At 43.3% G+C, this 17,134-nt stretch overlaps 1 protein-coding gene across 1 annotated transcript in view; it reads right to left on the reverse strand.

The window, feature by feature from the left end:
• LOC138165271 (phosphoglucomutase-1) overlaps positions 1–17,134 on the reverse strand; it is an 82,248-nt gene that overhangs the window by 14,766 nt on the left and 50,348 nt on the right. Inside the window, exons 5-7 of the mRNA XM_069093416.1 lie at positions 16,531–16,721; positions 11,036–11,190; positions 9,475–9,590 (exon numbers count right to left, since the gene is read on the reverse strand). Coding sequence (XP_068949517.1) covers positions 9,475–9,590; positions 11,036–11,190; positions 16,531–16,721 — 462 coding nt within the window. The remainder of the gene's footprint in view (positions 1–9,474; positions 9,591–11,035; positions 11,191–16,530; positions 16,722–17,134) is intronic.

Here is a 17,134-nt window from a genome sequence, read left to right on the forward strand (position 1 = left end):
TGCCACAAAACCAACACAGAGGGCAAGAGTCAAGCTGCCAAAGGCCTTAACCCTCTAGAGGTGAAGCTAATAAGATAAAATTCAACAGGACAATGTAAAGGCTTGCACTTGGGTTCATAAAGTCAACCACACGAGTACAAAATGCGGGAGGCATGGCCAGATGGTGAATTGTCTGAAGATCTGGGGCATTTAGTGAACTATAAATTCAACACAAGTCAGCAGTGTGATGGATGTGCCAACCAGACTCCAATGGGGTCTTGGGTTGCATTAAGAGAGGTGTAACTTCCACAATGAGAGGTCCTTTCCTTATGGTCCCACTCTCCTCTGCTCTCATTAGAAGTCATCTGGCATCATGGGTTCAGTTATTGGCACTGCATTTTATTGAGATGTTGTCTAGAGGAGAGCGACCCAGAAAACCGAGGGTCTTGAGGCCAGGCCATGTGATGGTGCGTTAAAGGCAAGTTGTGTTAAAGGCATTATCTGTGTTCAACTATCTGAAAGGTTGTCATGTAGAAGAAAGATTCAATCTATCCAGTTAGAACTGGGGGTACCTTCTGAAGTCCCTAGTCAGCCTAAACCTTTTTCTTCTTTGTGGTTTGACTCCTTTCCTGATGACTTTCCATGAGAAAAGAGAGTGAACGTAAGGCCCCTAGGCCCTCCCACTATGAGGCCCCATTTATATGTGGCCACCTCACCATTTTGTTCTTTCGCTTTAGGTGAAAGAGATTAGAGGCAATGGCTGTGTGCATTTTGGAAGATCTGGAGAGTAAGCTCCAGGAGATTCGGGAGTAGAATCTCTGCTGGGGTTTGCAGTCAGTTGGCCAATCTCTGAAAGCCCAAGGGACCCAGCCCAACATCAGCTAAGACAAGGACTCACCGAGCATTGATGCCACATTAGCAAGGAAACTTGGTGGGACCCCAAAGCTAGGAAGAAACTGCATGAAGCCTGAACCCAATCTTCCCTGAGATTGAGGTTTTACGGGGGAGAGGGTGCCCCCCTGGTGCTGGGGGTGGGGAGAAGGTTTGTACTTCTGTTTTTGCTAAATATCCCTTTCTAAAATGAGTGAATTGTAAGTTCAACACAAGTCAGCAGTGTGATGGATGTGCCTAAATTGATCTGGGAAGCTGGTCACTGACAACTGAAGTGGGGGAGGTGTGGAGAGAGATACACCAACCGGAGTGGGGCGTTCAAGCCTACACCACCTACTCCACCCCCACGCGGGTGCCCTGAGAACTCAGGGGGGAGACACAATCAGTCTCACTTTGGAGGATTGAGGCCAGAGCAACTCACTGCATGTAAAATGAGGGCGTCAGAGCGGAAGACCTCCAGGCCTCTTGCCGTTCTCAATCCATCACCCAACGATCTTGTCCGATCCTGTCATTTTACAAATGAATCTGAGTCTCAGAGAAGGAAGCAAGCTGCTGAACAGTACACAGCTGGTAAGTAGCCTGACTCCCACTGAAGCTACTATACTGGCCTTCTTTCCCCACAGGTGCTCTCAAGGATCTGTAGTAACGAAGAGTGACCCCTCCTCCCCAAAGGTCAGTCAGAGAGCTGAGCCACAGCTGCCCTGGTGGGCAGGCTCCAATCCCTCCAAGGGCAGCATTCTGCAGCAGGGACCTTTTCTCTCCGAGTCTCTGCTTGCCCACTGGAGTACAACAGCCTCATTTTGAAAGGTCCCTAAATTAATAGGTGGTATATATAAGGCAGCTACACCAGGGACCAGAAAATTAACAAAATCAATCATGCTTTACTCCACACAGGCTACAGCATTCAGCTCCCTGAAGCTTTCAGGCCATCTCCTCATCCTTCGTGGGGATGATCCGCAGAGAGCCTCCTGACGTGCAAATTGTGGGGTGGAAATGAAATCAGCTATAAATAAGGGGATCAAAAGTTCAGTCAAATATGTACAGCTGCACTCATCCCAGAAAACTTCAGGGATGGAGCCACGCAACTTGCTTTAAAAAAAAATTAACCTCAAAGGACTGAAAACCAACAGTTTCAAGGAGAGGGAGGAGGCAAGGAAGCAGAGAGACAGAGAGACAAAGGCAGAGAGAACAGAGAGAAGGAGATGGAGACATGGACAGTGAAGAGAAAAGGAGGGAGAGAGAAAGATAGATATAGAGAGGCAAAGAAAGAGATAGAAAGAAAACAAGAGACAGAAACAGGAAAATAAAAAGAAGAGAGAGAAGAAATAAAGAAAAGAAAGGAAGGAAGGAAGGAAGGAAGGAAGGAAGGAAGGAAGGGAGGGAGGAGGAAGGAAGGGAGGAAGGAAGGAAGGAAGGAAGGAAGTACCAGTTCTACCACTTACCAGCTATGTGACCTTTGTCATGAGAGACAGCTCATGGAGATACATTCAGAAACCAAGATAAAGATGAAAGGCATCCATAGCAATTTTCAAACAAGAAATCGTATTCACTACAAACTATAAGGAATTATTATCTAACATTCAGAATGGGCTGCTTTGTGAAGCAGTGAGGTTCCCACCACTAGAAACTTTTAAGCAGAATTTGGATAAACCCAAATTTAGTCAGGGATGTCCTAGAGATAGGAGGCTACAGTGGACAGGCTCTAAGGCACCTTGTAGGGCACAGGAAATGAGCATCTATTAAGCACCCATGGTTTGTGAGGCACTATGCTTTGTATCTGGATATCACTTGCACATAGGCATCTCTTAGATATGTCCATCTGAGCCCCAGTCTCTAGTCTGATCTAGCCATGCATCCCCAACTAGACATCTTCAACTGGCTGTCCCACAGACATCTCACACTCAATGGGTCCAGAACAGAATTCATCTTTTTCCTCCCCAAAACCACTTCTTGCCCAAACTTTCTACTTCTGTCTATTGAAGAAGCCCTGAAGTCTTCCAGTCACCTAGATGTGTGACCTTTGGGTCATCCTTGACTCTTTTAATTAATTAAAATTAATTAATTAAAATATTAATCAATAAGTCTGTGGCCAAAGTCTTGTGAATTCTACCCCCACAAACCAGCTCACAATCATTTCCTTCTCTGTTCTCATGTGGCCGGGTGCCTGGTGTAGGACATCATCCCCTTATCCAGCCTGACATTGCAACGTCCTCTTAATTCAATTCCCAGAATCCAGCCTTTCTGTCCTGGTTTTAACCTTTCAAGAGACACCAAAATAATGTGTCTAAAGCACAAGCATGACCATATGTATCATCACACGCTAGTGGAACAACCCTCAATCGCTCCAATACCAATGCCGTTGCTGGGCATTTCAAGTCTTCCCAGACCCAGCTATAGCAGCCCTTCTAGGCTTATGGTGCATTTCTTCCCTTCATGCAATCTGTGTTCCATCCAAACTGCCCTCCTTCCTAGGGGAAGCTATTCTCCCACCCCTGTGCCCTTGACAGAGGCATTGTCCACACCTTGCATGCCCTCCCTCCTCAACTCTGCCTCTTCACATCCCTAGCTTCCTTCAAGGCTCCATTGCCACCTCCTGCTGGAAGCCTTTTTCCTAATCTCCCTACAGCACTGTCTCCTTTCTCAAATTATCATGTATATGTTTATCTTTTTACATGCTCCATCCCCCCCAATAGAACAAAAGTAAATTCTTTGAGGGCCAGAAATTGTTTTATTTTGTCTTTGTGTGTTTATCAACAATCTTAATCCAGTTATTTTTATTTTTTTATTGTAAATTCTAGTTTTTAGAAGGTGTGAAATTCAACCTAATTTATGGAACTCATCAACATCCCACAACAGGCAACTTGAAACCATCCCCACCTTCTCATCCCTTCAATGCCAAACAACTGTTCCTGATTAGCTTCTAAGCTCCCATTGGAATTGAAGCAAATTTCACTTAAGTCCCATTTGCTAAACTGAAACCCTAGGAGAGTCTAATGCAATCTCCCCACTGAATGAATCAGCCATTATCAACAGCAAAGCAGGTGTGGTGTCTGTGCCTGCTGGCTACGTGCTGTGCCTCTGTCCTGAGCTTTGGCAACCTTCAGAGGTGACCTCCTATGCTACCTTTCTATTTCTAATGTTAACAGTCAGAATTTTATCTGTCAGCCAGATTTTTTTCTGAACAAAACACCAGGGCTACCACCATCAATGACTTGTCTCCCCAGCAAGACACTTTGGGGTTCCTTTCACCTCCTGTCTTGCCACTCTTTTCCTCCATGACCATGTTTGTCTCCAAAGCAATCCAGCTCACTCTCTCCCTCCTTCCAGTTCAGCTGTATTCCATAAGCTAAAACTCAACCTGGGCAACAAGGACTCTTCATCCATTTTGGTTTCACTGTGTGGATTGTTAGGTAGATCCCTTTTGCATGACCCAGAATCCCACTGAGAAAGCTCTGTAGGGTTCCAGGGATTGAAGGGATCAACAAATTGTCATCTGCAAATGGGAGCATAGGAGGCACTTAATGAAAGTTCATTGATTGACTGATTGATTGTCTGTCAATAAGGACCCTCTTCGATTTGCATTTTGCAAAGGACAGTCATTTATTCATCATGATGTTCTTGAGCATCTTCAGTGAGACTAGACTTCATTTAATGAATCAACAGCTGAACTGGCTTATTATTGGTTACTATACCACACCATTATCTTGTACCAAGTATGCAATTCTCTTTTCTGTTCACCTTTGTATATTGAAATGTTCATGATTGCTAATGCTTAAATTTTAATAAAAAAGAAAATGTATATGAAAATATTCGGAGTTTAAGGTGGAATGCCAAGAGTTACATAGAATAGTTAATAGAGTATTGGCTCTGAAATAGGGGAGACATGGATTCAAATCCTACCCCTGACAATTACTGACTGTGATCACTGAGGAAGGCCCCTGCCTTCTTGATGCCTCAGCTCTGCCATCTGAGTTAGTAGCAGGGATTCCCTGAAGTGACAGAGTCAAAATCCTTTACATATTTACAGTCAACTAAACTCCACAGGTCTTGTGCTATAGCTTATCCCGTAGACAATTCATTATCTGAATCCAGGGACCTGCCCAGGACACAGCAGGTGCCCTTTATAGTGATCTCATTCACTTTGAGCTTGCTGGAGCTGGCCCATTGTTCTAGCCTCATTAGATTTTCCCAGATCTTGATTCCGTTATAGAATGTGTCTCTCTGTTTCATGTTATCTATTAAAGATTCTCTGCCTTTATCCAAGTCATTGATTTAAAAAAGGTTAAACAGAAACAAGGTCAGAGCCCTGGAAAGCATTGGGGTCAGCCTCCTTCCACGTGGATACCAATCCAAAAGCAACATCTCTCACTCGCTAGCACAGTGCTAGGCACAGTAGAAAGTTCAATAATAACAGTGGACATTTTGGTTATCCATAGGTTTCCTCTTAAAGACATCTAAGTAGAATCAGATTGGACATCTCCCAGCAGACAAGACCACAGGGGTCAATCAGGCATTTGTCCTCTGCCCTGGTATCAATATCACATTTCTGGCACTTTGAAGGAGAAAGGAGGGAGAAGCCATGCCCTTGTAAATGCTGTTTAAGGGTACACAGTATCAATGGAATTTGTCCAGTTGGCTTAGTGGAAATTATCCAGTCCTGAGTCTCATCTTTCCTTTTTAATAGGCTTCAGTTCCTACCATCCAGTGACTTACTTTCTGATTTGATTCATTGCTGATATGATTGAGGAAGCTTCCAGAACAATCCCTATTAAATGTTCCATACTAAGGGGGAGATAAAAACCTCCAAGGCAGGTGAAAACACAGCCCTCTCCAAGATGCCCAGTAGCTCATTCCCTTGTAAAGAAGCATAGCCATTTGCACACTTACTCTGGACTTGTAGTGAGAGCAATGAAACCAAACTTAGACCCACATATTATGGGTCGAGAGCTGGACATGGACTCCAACCCTCTTATTTAAAAATGATTCTGAACTTACTGAACACTAAACATGATAGGCATTTCCATATACATAGCACAATAGAAAAAGATGTCATATGTAAAACTGCACATCTCTTTTGTAAAGATGCCTTTTGTTTTTGAATATATAATCAATTTAGCATGTAACTTTCTTTTTTAATAATTATCTCCTGACTTTATTTTTTTATTTTTAATTTATTTATTTTTACTTTTCAACATTCATTTCCACAAGATTTTGAGTTACGATTTTTTCTCTCCCCATCTTTCCCTTACCCCCACCCCAAAATAGCAAGCCTACAGAATACCCCTTCCCCCAATCCATTCTCTTTTATATCCTCCCCCTTCACCTCTCTAACTTTCTAGTAGGGCAAGATGGGTTTCTATACCCCGGTACCTGTATATCTTCAGCATGTAACTTTCAAAGCTATCCTGCCTATCTGCAATTCTTTCTAGCCTTTCATCTACTAGGGGTGGGGAACCTGAGGCCTCAAGGCCACATATGGCCCTCTAGGTCCTCAAGTACAGCACTGAATCTAAACGTCATAGAACAAATCCTTTTATTAAGGGGCATTACTAAATATTACTAATACTAAGAGTAGTTTACTCTTCTGTGCATTTGAAAAATAATGTTTTATTGACCTTATTTTCTTTTTTTTTCTTTTGGTTATCCTAACCCTAGCCCACATCTCCCTCCTATTCCTATACCAAATTGAATGAAAAAGGAAAAAACCAAAGTCCTTCAAATAAACATACATAGCCAAGCAAAACAAATGGCCATATTGGCTATGTTTAAAAATGTGTGTCTCATCTTGAGACCATCACTTTTCTGTCAAGAGGTGAGGAGCAGGTTTCACCATGGTCTCCCTTCTACACCCAAGGCTCAATCCCACATTCTCATTGTCCTTTCACTGGCTGCCATTTTTTTTGTGGGGTGGCTTTTATTGAATCAAGTAGGTTCTAAATAACTGATCTAATCAAAATGCACTGTTACCTAATAAAGGTAATTACTTTTACAGGATTATCAATGGAGATCCTTCTTTCCCATCTACGTTTACAAAGTTGTTGTTACTGTGTTGATTATTTACCTGGTTCTACTCACATCACTCTGCATCAGTTCCTGTAAGACTTCCAAAGTTTCTCTGAAACTATTCCTTTAGTCGTGTATTATTCCATTATATTCCTCTGTCACAACTTATTTGGTCATGTCCCCAATTCATGGGTACCCCTTTATGTTAGAGTTGTTCTCTACTACAAAAGAACTTTTTATACATATGGATACTTGCCCCCTTTCTTTGATCTCTCTGTGACACAGGGCTTGTCATGGTATCCCTGAGTGAAATGGCATGCCCAGGTCAGTGACTCTGAGGACAGAGTCACAAATTCCTGTAGAGAATAACCGGATTGATTTACAGCCACGCCAACAGGGCATGAGTATGCCTGTTTCCCCACAGCTCTTCCAAAAGACATCATTTTCCCTTTTTGTCAGCTTTGCCAATCTGCAGGGTGTGAGGTGGAACCTCAGAGTAGATTTAATTTGCATTTCTCTAATTATTAGTCATTTCATATATCTTTACAGTTGTGCATAGCTCGGATTTCTTTCTTTGCAAATTAACTTTGAGATGGTTTATATACTTATAAATCTGAATCTCATCCTTGTATATCTTAGATAAGAACCCTTTGTTGGAAAACCAAACGCCCCATTCTAAAGAAGAGGAAGACCAGAGGGGTAAAGTTACTTGATTGAGGTCAACGCACTTTGTAGATGGCAAAGCGAGGATTCAAACCCAGGTTCTTTGGCTCAAAATCCAGGGCTCTTTCCACCATACCACACTGCCCTTTTTTCCCTTGCTTGCCTGTCAGAGACTGTTAATGAGTCAAAGCCAGCAAGCCAGTGACCCCTTGTAAGAGTCAGCAGGACATGGGGGATGGAACACTGAGCTTAGGGCAAGGGTTTGAATTTTATATATGTGTGTATATGCATGTGTAGACATACACAGTACAATATCTACATGAATACACACATGTGTACATGCATGTATATCTCTACATGTGTGCACATCCCATTGGAATGTGAGCATATTTATTTATACATAAATATATTTAAGCTACATATAATATATACTAAATATTAAATCTATATATTTGAGTTATATGCTATATATAACATATATGTTTATGTATAAGTATACATACTCACATTCTAATGGGAGAGACAACATGCAAACAACCATATACATACAAGATATGTGTATGTGTTGTATATATAATATATATTTACATATAAAGGATATAATACTATATATCATTTATATGCTATATAACTTAAATATATAGTTTTATATATTTATTTTATATAGAAATATATTATATATACATTCATATGAATATGATATACAGTATATATTATATACAATCTATCACTTAGATATATATTTATATTTTTGTTATATATGCATATATTATATGCACATAAATATGAATATATCTTGTATGTATATAGCTGTTTGCATGTTGTCTCTCCCATTAGAATGTGAGTTCCTTGAGGTTGGGGCTGTTTCTGCCTTTATTTGTAACCACAGCCCTCTGCCCTGTGCCTGACAGAGTAGTGCTTAATAAATGTTTGTTGATAGACTGAATGATTCCAGCTTTATCTATGAGCCTATAATCAAAAGTTCAAGAGTCAGAGAAAGAAGGCGTGGTGTATAGTTAGGGCAATCGAGGGACTTCATGGAGTCAGGGAGATTCCATTGCAGGAAGGGTGGGTGCATTTAGATGGTCAGTTAGAAACAGGGAGGGCACACACAGCTACTTGTATGAACCTAGAGGCAGGAAGACCTGAGTTCAAATCCACTTCCTAGCTGACATTTCACCCTGGTCAAGTCACTTAACCTGTCTGTTTCCTGATCTGTAAAATGGGGGTAATAATAGCACTTAGCTCTTGGGTGAGCTGTGAGGGTGAAATGGGAGAATATTTGGAAAGTGCTTTGCAAACCTTACAATGCTGACCAAAGTGAGCCGTGCTATTACTACAGGTAGGAGAGGGTCGGCTGGTCCAGGGCCAAATCCCATCCCAACCGCCACACCAGCTCTCAGCCTAAGACTTATGGTTCACTTGGAAGTTGCCTAGCAACTTAGCCCCACCCTCACACCCTCCCTTCATTTAATGTTAATAAATCATAACTTTGTTATTAGAGAAAACTCAGGCCCATTAAAGAGGAAGATTTAAGGCTGTGCAGAAACCGCTCCTTAAGGAAAAACGAGAAACTTATGCCCGCCTCTATATTTCTTCCCAGAAATGAAAACATTTCTAAAGGTCTCCCTGACCACCGGGGGATGAAGAATATGTTTATCCCTCCTTCCTCCCCAGCGGCTGGGTGATGGGGCTGGAGGAGGGCCCCCAAGCTTCCTGCACTGGGTGATCAGGCTGGACATGACCAACACGTCTTCTTGGCGATCTGTGTGGGGGGAGCTTTTCAGATGTGTCTGCTTCAGCCGAGGCTGTTCTAAATACATGGCGTCTCCACAGAGGGAGGGCCCAGCCCAGGGCGGCTGTTTCTGTCCTGCCACTGTAGGTTTCATCTTTCACCAGCCCCGTGTTTACAGGCATAAGCCTGGAACGTCGACTTACCCGTCCCGAAGCTTTCCTCCCCACACAGGGACAGTTTGTTTGCATCCATCAGATTCCCAAAAAACTTCCAGCCCGTTGGAGTTTCATACAAAGTGATCTTTGTAGCGTTGGCCACCCTGCAGAGGTCCAGGAAAATTGCATCACAGTGGGACGGCAAGAGGATTCATGGGAAGGAGGGAGAAGAGTCACGGTCATTTTGGCCCAGGGCCCCCTTGAGCATCACACAGGAGTGGAGCCACTTCTATGAGAGACCCTAGGGACCACAGTCTATCCTATGGGCAATGGGGGGATGGGGTGGTCAAGGAAAAATGAACCATTATTTCAGAGCCTGGAGTGTCTGGAGACAGAGAATGATTATGTGCAATTCCCAGGTCATGACCAGTGTTCTCAGCCCTTCCTTCCCATCCAGTGACACCAGCCTCCTGGCTGTCTCACAAACCAGACAGTCCATCTCTTGGTTCTGGGCTTCTCCCTGGCCATCCCTCGTGCCTAGAACACTCTCCTTCCTCAACTCCTCCTGATTTCCAGGCTTCCTCTAAGTCCCAGTTAAAATACCACCTTCTACAAGGTTTCCCCAACCCGTCTTCATTCCTTCTGTTAATTATTCCTGATTTAGCTTACTTTGCACATATTTGTTTACATGTTATCTCACCTATTAGATTGTAAGTTCTTTGAGGGCAGGGACCATCTTATGCCTCTTTTTCTATCCCCAGGGTTTAGCACAATGCCTGGCATATAGTTGGTGCTTAATAAATCTTTATTGGTTGATTGATTGACACTTTCTGCCTCAGTTTACCCATGTATAAAGAGGGAATGATAATAGCACTTATATCCTAGGGTTGTTAAAACAATATTATAAAGTACTTTGTAAACCAAAGAGCTAATGTGAATGCAAGATATTATTTACCCATTTATGTAAATGGGATCTTTCTGTTTGCTTCAAATTAAAATTTTTGGAAATGCTCTAAAGGCTGCGGGGCTTCATATATAGTTGGTCCCCATCACATGCTGATTAAAACATGAGAAAATGGCAGCCCATCAACTGCTCAGAACATCCTTTTCCTTGTCGGTAAGGGGAGGAAGAAGGGCATTCCAGGCATGGGGGGTGGCCAGTGCAAAGACATGGGGTTGGGAGATTGAGCACCATGTGGGGGGAACAGCCAGGAGACAAATGTTGCTGGATCCTACAGCACATGGAGAGTTAACATGCAGATAACCAGAAAGATGGGAAAAAGGCTATTAAAGCCAGAGGGTTTTGTGTTTGATCCTAGAGGTAAGAAGGAGTCTACTCCAGTGACTCCCAGTGACCAGCTCCAGCAGGTCATTGCTAAGCAGTCCTTCCCACTTGGGGTGAAAGGAAGTTGACAGAATTGTTTTCTGGGTTCAGTGCAAGGACGACGGGAATGCTGGACCTTGGCTATCTCAGGTTGCTTCACTCCTCTCCCTCCAGCAGAGTCCTCTACAAAAACACCCTTCTGGAGGGAAGGGAGGACGATGTATTAGGCCTGCAGGGAGGTTCAAGGAACGAGCAGTGGGACAGCGGGTGAATGAAGCCACTCACCGGTCCAGGGCCCCACTGGTGGGCATGCTGCGGGCAAAGCCCCGAACCCCGGTCTGCTGAAAGTAAGGAATACTGAAGATGTTGGCAGCAATGACGGCCACAGAGTCCGAAGGGTTAACGAAGAAGCCGTGTTTTCCCAGAATCATGTTTCGATCCTTTGGGAGAAAGGGCATTGAAAGGAAGACATTTTCATCAAACTGCTATGAAAGTTTAAAGGGGGAGGGTGGAGAAGGGATGGGTTCAGCAAAAATACTTTTTTGTAATAAAATTCTAAAATGAAAAATGGATAAATTCCTTCTCCCATGGACGTTCACTTTTCACCGGGTTTTTATAGCACCCATCATGCCAAACCTTCCCTCAATGCCGCACAGTTCAGAAAATGTTTTCAATTAAAAAGCAGAAGCAAACTCAGCTTGGGCTGAATGCTCCCTTCTCTCCCTCGGCGTCAAGGGACCAGCTAACCTTTAACCCCAAGGACCTTTTCCCATCTCAGAAACCAATCATTCCTTCGGCTAAGAAGAAAAGAGACCACAATGATCAAGGGAATGCTAGTTGTTTACACAGTTTGATGGACCCTCAAGTCACCCTTTCTGGGAGGAAAGCAGATTTCTTTAAAGATGAGATCTCTATTTGCAGAAGGCTCTGACCCCAGTCCAATATTCAAGGGGTCTCTGTCTAATAGCTCAGGACAAAGCATCCCCACGGGATCATCCAGAGACAGCTAGGGGGCACAGAGTACTATGCTTGGAGTCAGAAAGACCTGAGTTCAAATCCAGCCTCAGAAACTTACTAGCTTTGTGACCCTTAACTTCTGTCTGCCTCAGTTTCCTCATCTGTAAAATGGCAATAATCATATCAGGACTCTTAGGGTCGTTATGAAAAACAGGTGGAGATAAGCTCTGTAAAGTGCTTAGCACAGTGCCTGGCTCAGGAAGTTCTCTATAAATGTCAGCTGTTGTTATTATTACGGCAACAATTATACGTCTTAGAGAGACACAATGTGTATAGTAACACTATGAAAAGAACTCTGCCTCTATCACTTTCTACCTGTGTGACCTTGTACAACTCTCACTCTCTTTGAGCCTCAGTTTCCTCTTCTGTAAGATGAAGGGGTTGGACCCGATGGTCCATAATGCCCCTCCCAGCTCTAGAGCTATGATCCTGATAAATTTCCCAGTGTCTCAAACAAAATGGCCTTAGCTGGGAACCTCAGGGATTTTCAAAAAGGCTGGGGAGAAGAGAATTTTTTTTTTAAAGAAATAACTCATTTTAAGAAATGTCTGATTTGTGAGGGATATTATCAGGAGGTGAGTCTGAGTTTTGCTGACCATGGCAATGAGGGTCCATCACAGAAGGACCAGCCAAGTCTGGAGTAACTCACTATCAGAAGACTGCCCACCAGGCAATTAATTTGGGATGCCAGAGAACCTCATGAAGACTGATTCACAAGGTCCAGAAGGATCACCATCGACACTAACGGAAGGAGTCCCCACAGGATCTTTGGGGCACAGATTGAGAGCTAGAAGAAAGTCATCCTGATGAAATGATAGATCCTTGAAATACTGACTCATTTAAGACCAACTCTTCCTGAGGCAAAGAGAAAAAGTGACCTCCAAACCTCCTGAGCTCTTCTAGCCCAGCCCCCAGAGTTATCACTGAGGGCAAAAATCCTTGTGGAGAGGGGGCCCAACTTTCTCATCAACACCAGCAACAGCAGTTGACCAACTATGACCAACAGTCAGATGGGCACAGGAACCCTGGGAGACAGGATCTCCCACACTTCCTACTTCCAGCCCAACCTTCGTGGCCATCATCCATAGAAGCAACTCCTGGAGAGAAGGCTCCAGGAAACCCCAATAACCACCAACCAACCATCATACACAGGACAAGCAGAACAGCCAAGCTGAAGCAGCAGGAAGAGGAGAGGGCAGCATGTACCAGGCAAGTCAAGCCACCATCAGCGCCCTGACCACCATCTTCCCTCAGACCCAGATAAAGACAACCAGGACCCTTAGCCCAAGAGCGTTAGGAATAGCAGTGCTTCCAGACCAATATCAGCAGTCATGATCCGGGGAAGCAGCCTCTGTGGAGATGTACCTACAGGGGCTAGAGCCATAGCTACTGAAGACCCAGAAAGGAAGGTCTGGTCACTGAGTCTTTGGCACTGCCCAGTGTTCAGTGTCAGAAACTGATCCTATTTGGTCAGTAGAAATAACATGAAAAAAGAGGCTTTATGAGCATCCGTCTGCTTTGCTGCTGAACCCTAAGGATCATGGGACCTTTTCCTGTGACCTGTAATGGATATCTTCTATATGTGTGGTCTTCCCCATGAGAATGAATGAGAGCTACCTGAGAGCAGGAACTGCCTGGCTTGTCTTTGTATCCCCAGGACTGAGCCCAGGGCTTTTTATATAGTAAGTGCTTAAAAATGCTTTGTTTATTTATTCTTGAAAGATAAGCTAAGTTTCCTATCCACTCCTGGAAGTAGGAGGGGAGCACGATGTACTGGAAAGGACACTGGATTTAAAGTCAAAAACTCTTGCTTCCAAACTGGACTCCAGCCACTCCCTGAGCAGCCTCTGGGCAGTCATTTAACCCTTTCAGGGCTTTTGTTTCCTCGTGTGCAAAATGAGGGTGCTGGACTCGATGGCCCTCGAGTTCCCTTAGGTTCTAAATCTCTGACTCCCTGACGTCTCTGAACATCAGTTTCCTTTTCTGTAAAATGAAGAGGATAGACCACCAGGAACTCAGAAGTCCTTTACATCTGGATCTTAAAACATCTTGCTTAGCAATGAGTTTTTTAAGGAAAAAACAAGACTCAGTAACTCATCTTGGTACCAGACAAACTGGAAACTTAAGGATAAATTCCTCAGCTAAATTAATAGAAAAGAATGAACGAGTGAAAGTCTACATTAAAAAGTATGATGTTGCTATCCACCTCTAGGGAAAGAACTGCTGGAGTCTGAATGCCGACAGAAGTATACTGTTTTTTACTTTATTTTTCTTGAGGAGTTTTTTTTGGAGGGGGGAGGGGGTCCTGTGTTTTCTTTCAAAACATGACCAATATGGAAATATGTTTTGCATGACTGCATGTGCATAATCTATATCAAATTGCTTGCTTTCTCAAGAAGTGGGGAAGGGAGAGAGGGAATTTGGAACTCAAAATTTAAAAAAAACAAATGTTAAAAACTATTTTTCTATGTAATTGGAAAAAAAATAGAAGCATAATTAAAAAAAAAAACCTTACAATGTGCCAAATCCTACACTAAGCACTGGGTATATACAAACACAAAAGGGACAGTCCCTGCCTTCATGGGGCTTACACTTTAACAGGAGAAGAGAGAATTTGGAGGAAAGCACCTTTTGGAAAAAAGTAGGGCTGCCCAGGGTACTGGGTGGTAGGTGGTCACATGGCCATACAGGGGTGTGGCACAGTAATGATTTAAATTGTATGCACATTAAGGATTCAAATTCTGTTAAATAGATTGCTTTTTAAGACTTCTTTGGGGTATACAGCACCAGGGTTCGAATCCTGACTCCCTCTGTGATGCAGTAAGTCATATGCCCTCTGAATCTGTAAATGAGTGGGTGGAACTTGGTGATTTTTCTAGAATGTAGAGATGATGTGAGCTTTCTGGTTCTCAACCCACTGAGCTCTCATGATTCTAGGGGTGAGGGCTTCTTGTCTGTGAAACTGGATGAGAAAAAATACATTTTAATTTCCATAGAATTAGTTTTCTTTGTAATCTTCTGCATTTAATTTCATGCATTTAAAACCATGATTGTGAGAAGAGGTTCAGAGGCTTCCCCAGACTGACAAAGGGGCCCATGACACCAAGAAAGTCTGACCCTGCTCTAGGGAAAGTCTGTTGTCACACTCATCCTGATACAAAATCCAGTGTGAGAGGCCAAGGGGAAAGATGAGTGAACACCTTGCCTCTTCTAACTAGACCTTAGATTGCTGATGGAGTGAATGCTTTATGACCTCCTTGGGTGGGCAGGCCCTTTATAGAGACAGATGGCGATCTCTCTACCCCTTCCTCAGTAAACCATCTTGGTGACTTGGTTACTCTGCAGCAGACAATATTCTGAGGATGAAGCCCCCCGCCCTGGGCTGGCCAGGCTGGTCTTGGCCAGCAGGCATTCTCCTGTTCAAAACCTTCCCCGCGTTGGCAGGGCCTCCCAGGAGTTGCGGCCATCTCCTTGAGGGTAGAGTTTTGCTAGATGATTTCTCTCTTTGTAAACTCACTGCCTCACACAGTGCCTGGCACACGGTCAATGAGCCTTTATTAAGCTTCTACTGTGTGGCAGGTGAAAGAATTTATTTTCTATTATATTGATAACTTGTTCTTAATTAGCATCCAGGTTTTTTATTTCCTCATTCAGGAGCCAGCCCCTCTAGATCAGTCAGCCAGGCTCTGAAGGATAAGGCTGATGGATGAGATTGCCCATATCCTCTGGGAACATCTTGGGGCAGGACCCACTCCACTAGAAGATCTAACTTCTGTTTAGAATGTAAACAGAATCTAATCTAGGTGAATCCCAGCCCCAATGCACTGAGCTATGCCCTTGTACCCCACCACTAAGGCTTTCAGTGACCCAGCTCCTGAAGGAGAAAGCCAATGCAGAGATCTGGGCAGATGGATTCCTGTCCTGCCTGAGTCTCCTGCCCAAGCCACATGCTCAGCAGGGGGGGCTGAAGACTCTTTCTCCACTCCCTCATTAATATGCCCACCTCCTCACTACTTGCCCACCAATCAGGGCTAATTTTCACCTGTCAGAGCAGCCCCTTCTATAAAAGTAGAAAGGCATTCAGTGGCTCCATTAGGGGTCTTTGGTTACCAAGAGAAACCACTGACCACCAATTTCTTATCAGCTAGCCTAATTAACAAACTGATTATTAATTACTCAGAAACACCTCATAGACATTGTGCTAAGCACTGGGGAGGTGCTCAAGAAATTCTTGTTGAATTCAATTCAAGAATTCAGAATTGGAAAAAGGGTTCAAGGTCACCACCAGACAGTAATGACTAATGAGACTAGAGTGGAGATTCTTTTTGGTCCAAACTTGTGATTTCATGGGCATAGAGACCTCCCAGATGAGGAAACTCCCTCTACCAAGACAAATCAACACCTGCTCAGCAATCTGTAATCTTTAGAAAGTTGCCTGGGACACTGAGATGAGAAGTGACTTGACCAGGGTCACAAGTCCAATATGTGTCAGAGGCAAGATTTGAACCCATGACTACCTGGCTCCAAAGACTTCTTTATCCACTACACCAGGCTGGCTCAGAGCCCATCTCTTACTGAAGCAGGCACAGGTGGGACTAGACAGCCTCAGGCATCTCCTCCAGCTATGACTTGCACTGTAGGGTGGCCATGCATACATTCCAGGACAAAACCCAAATCCACGGCACCCAACACAGTTCCTGACTCATGGGATGTTACTTGATAAATGCTGCTTGAATTGAATGAAATGGATTGAATTGACTCACCCCATCTCCATCAAAGGCAGCACCAAAGTCATGTTCCCCACTCTTCATGGTCTCCACCAGATCAGATGCATAGGTCAAGTTCGGGTCAGGGTGGTGGCCCCCAAAGTCCTCCAGAGGCACACAGTTGACAGCTGAATTTGCAGGGGCACCAAGCTCTTCACACAGGATCTTTTTAACATACGGCCCCACAACTAGACAGGTCAAGAAAGGACAATATGCCAAATATGAAAAGTAACATCTTTAAATGAAATTCACTCATCCATTTTCTTTTCTTTTCTTTAGTTTTTCTTTATTTTATTTTTAACTTATGGAATAAAACAAGCATTTCCATTATACAGTATAATAAAAAAGATGATTGCACATGAAACTGCAAATCTATTATGTACAACTTGCTATTCCTTTTAAATATATAATAAAGTTATCACATAAATTTCTTTTTTTTCCCATTTTTCCCCTCCCTCCCACCCTAGAGATAGCTACCATTAGACACAAATATATATACAACATACATATTAATTGTGTGCACACTAAGGATTCAAATTCTATTAAATGGACTGCTTTTTAATTTAATTATAAATACTATATTATACATATATACAAACAC

The sequence above is a fragment of the Petaurus breviceps genome, unplaced genomic scaffold, assembly GCF_028583685.1.
Source record: "Petaurus breviceps papuanus isolate PSGF00001 unplaced genomic scaffold, PetGlider_PUasm1.0 208, whole genome shotgun sequence".
NCBI lineage: Eukaryota > Metazoa > Chordata > Mammalia > Diprotodontia > Petauridae > Petaurus > Petaurus breviceps.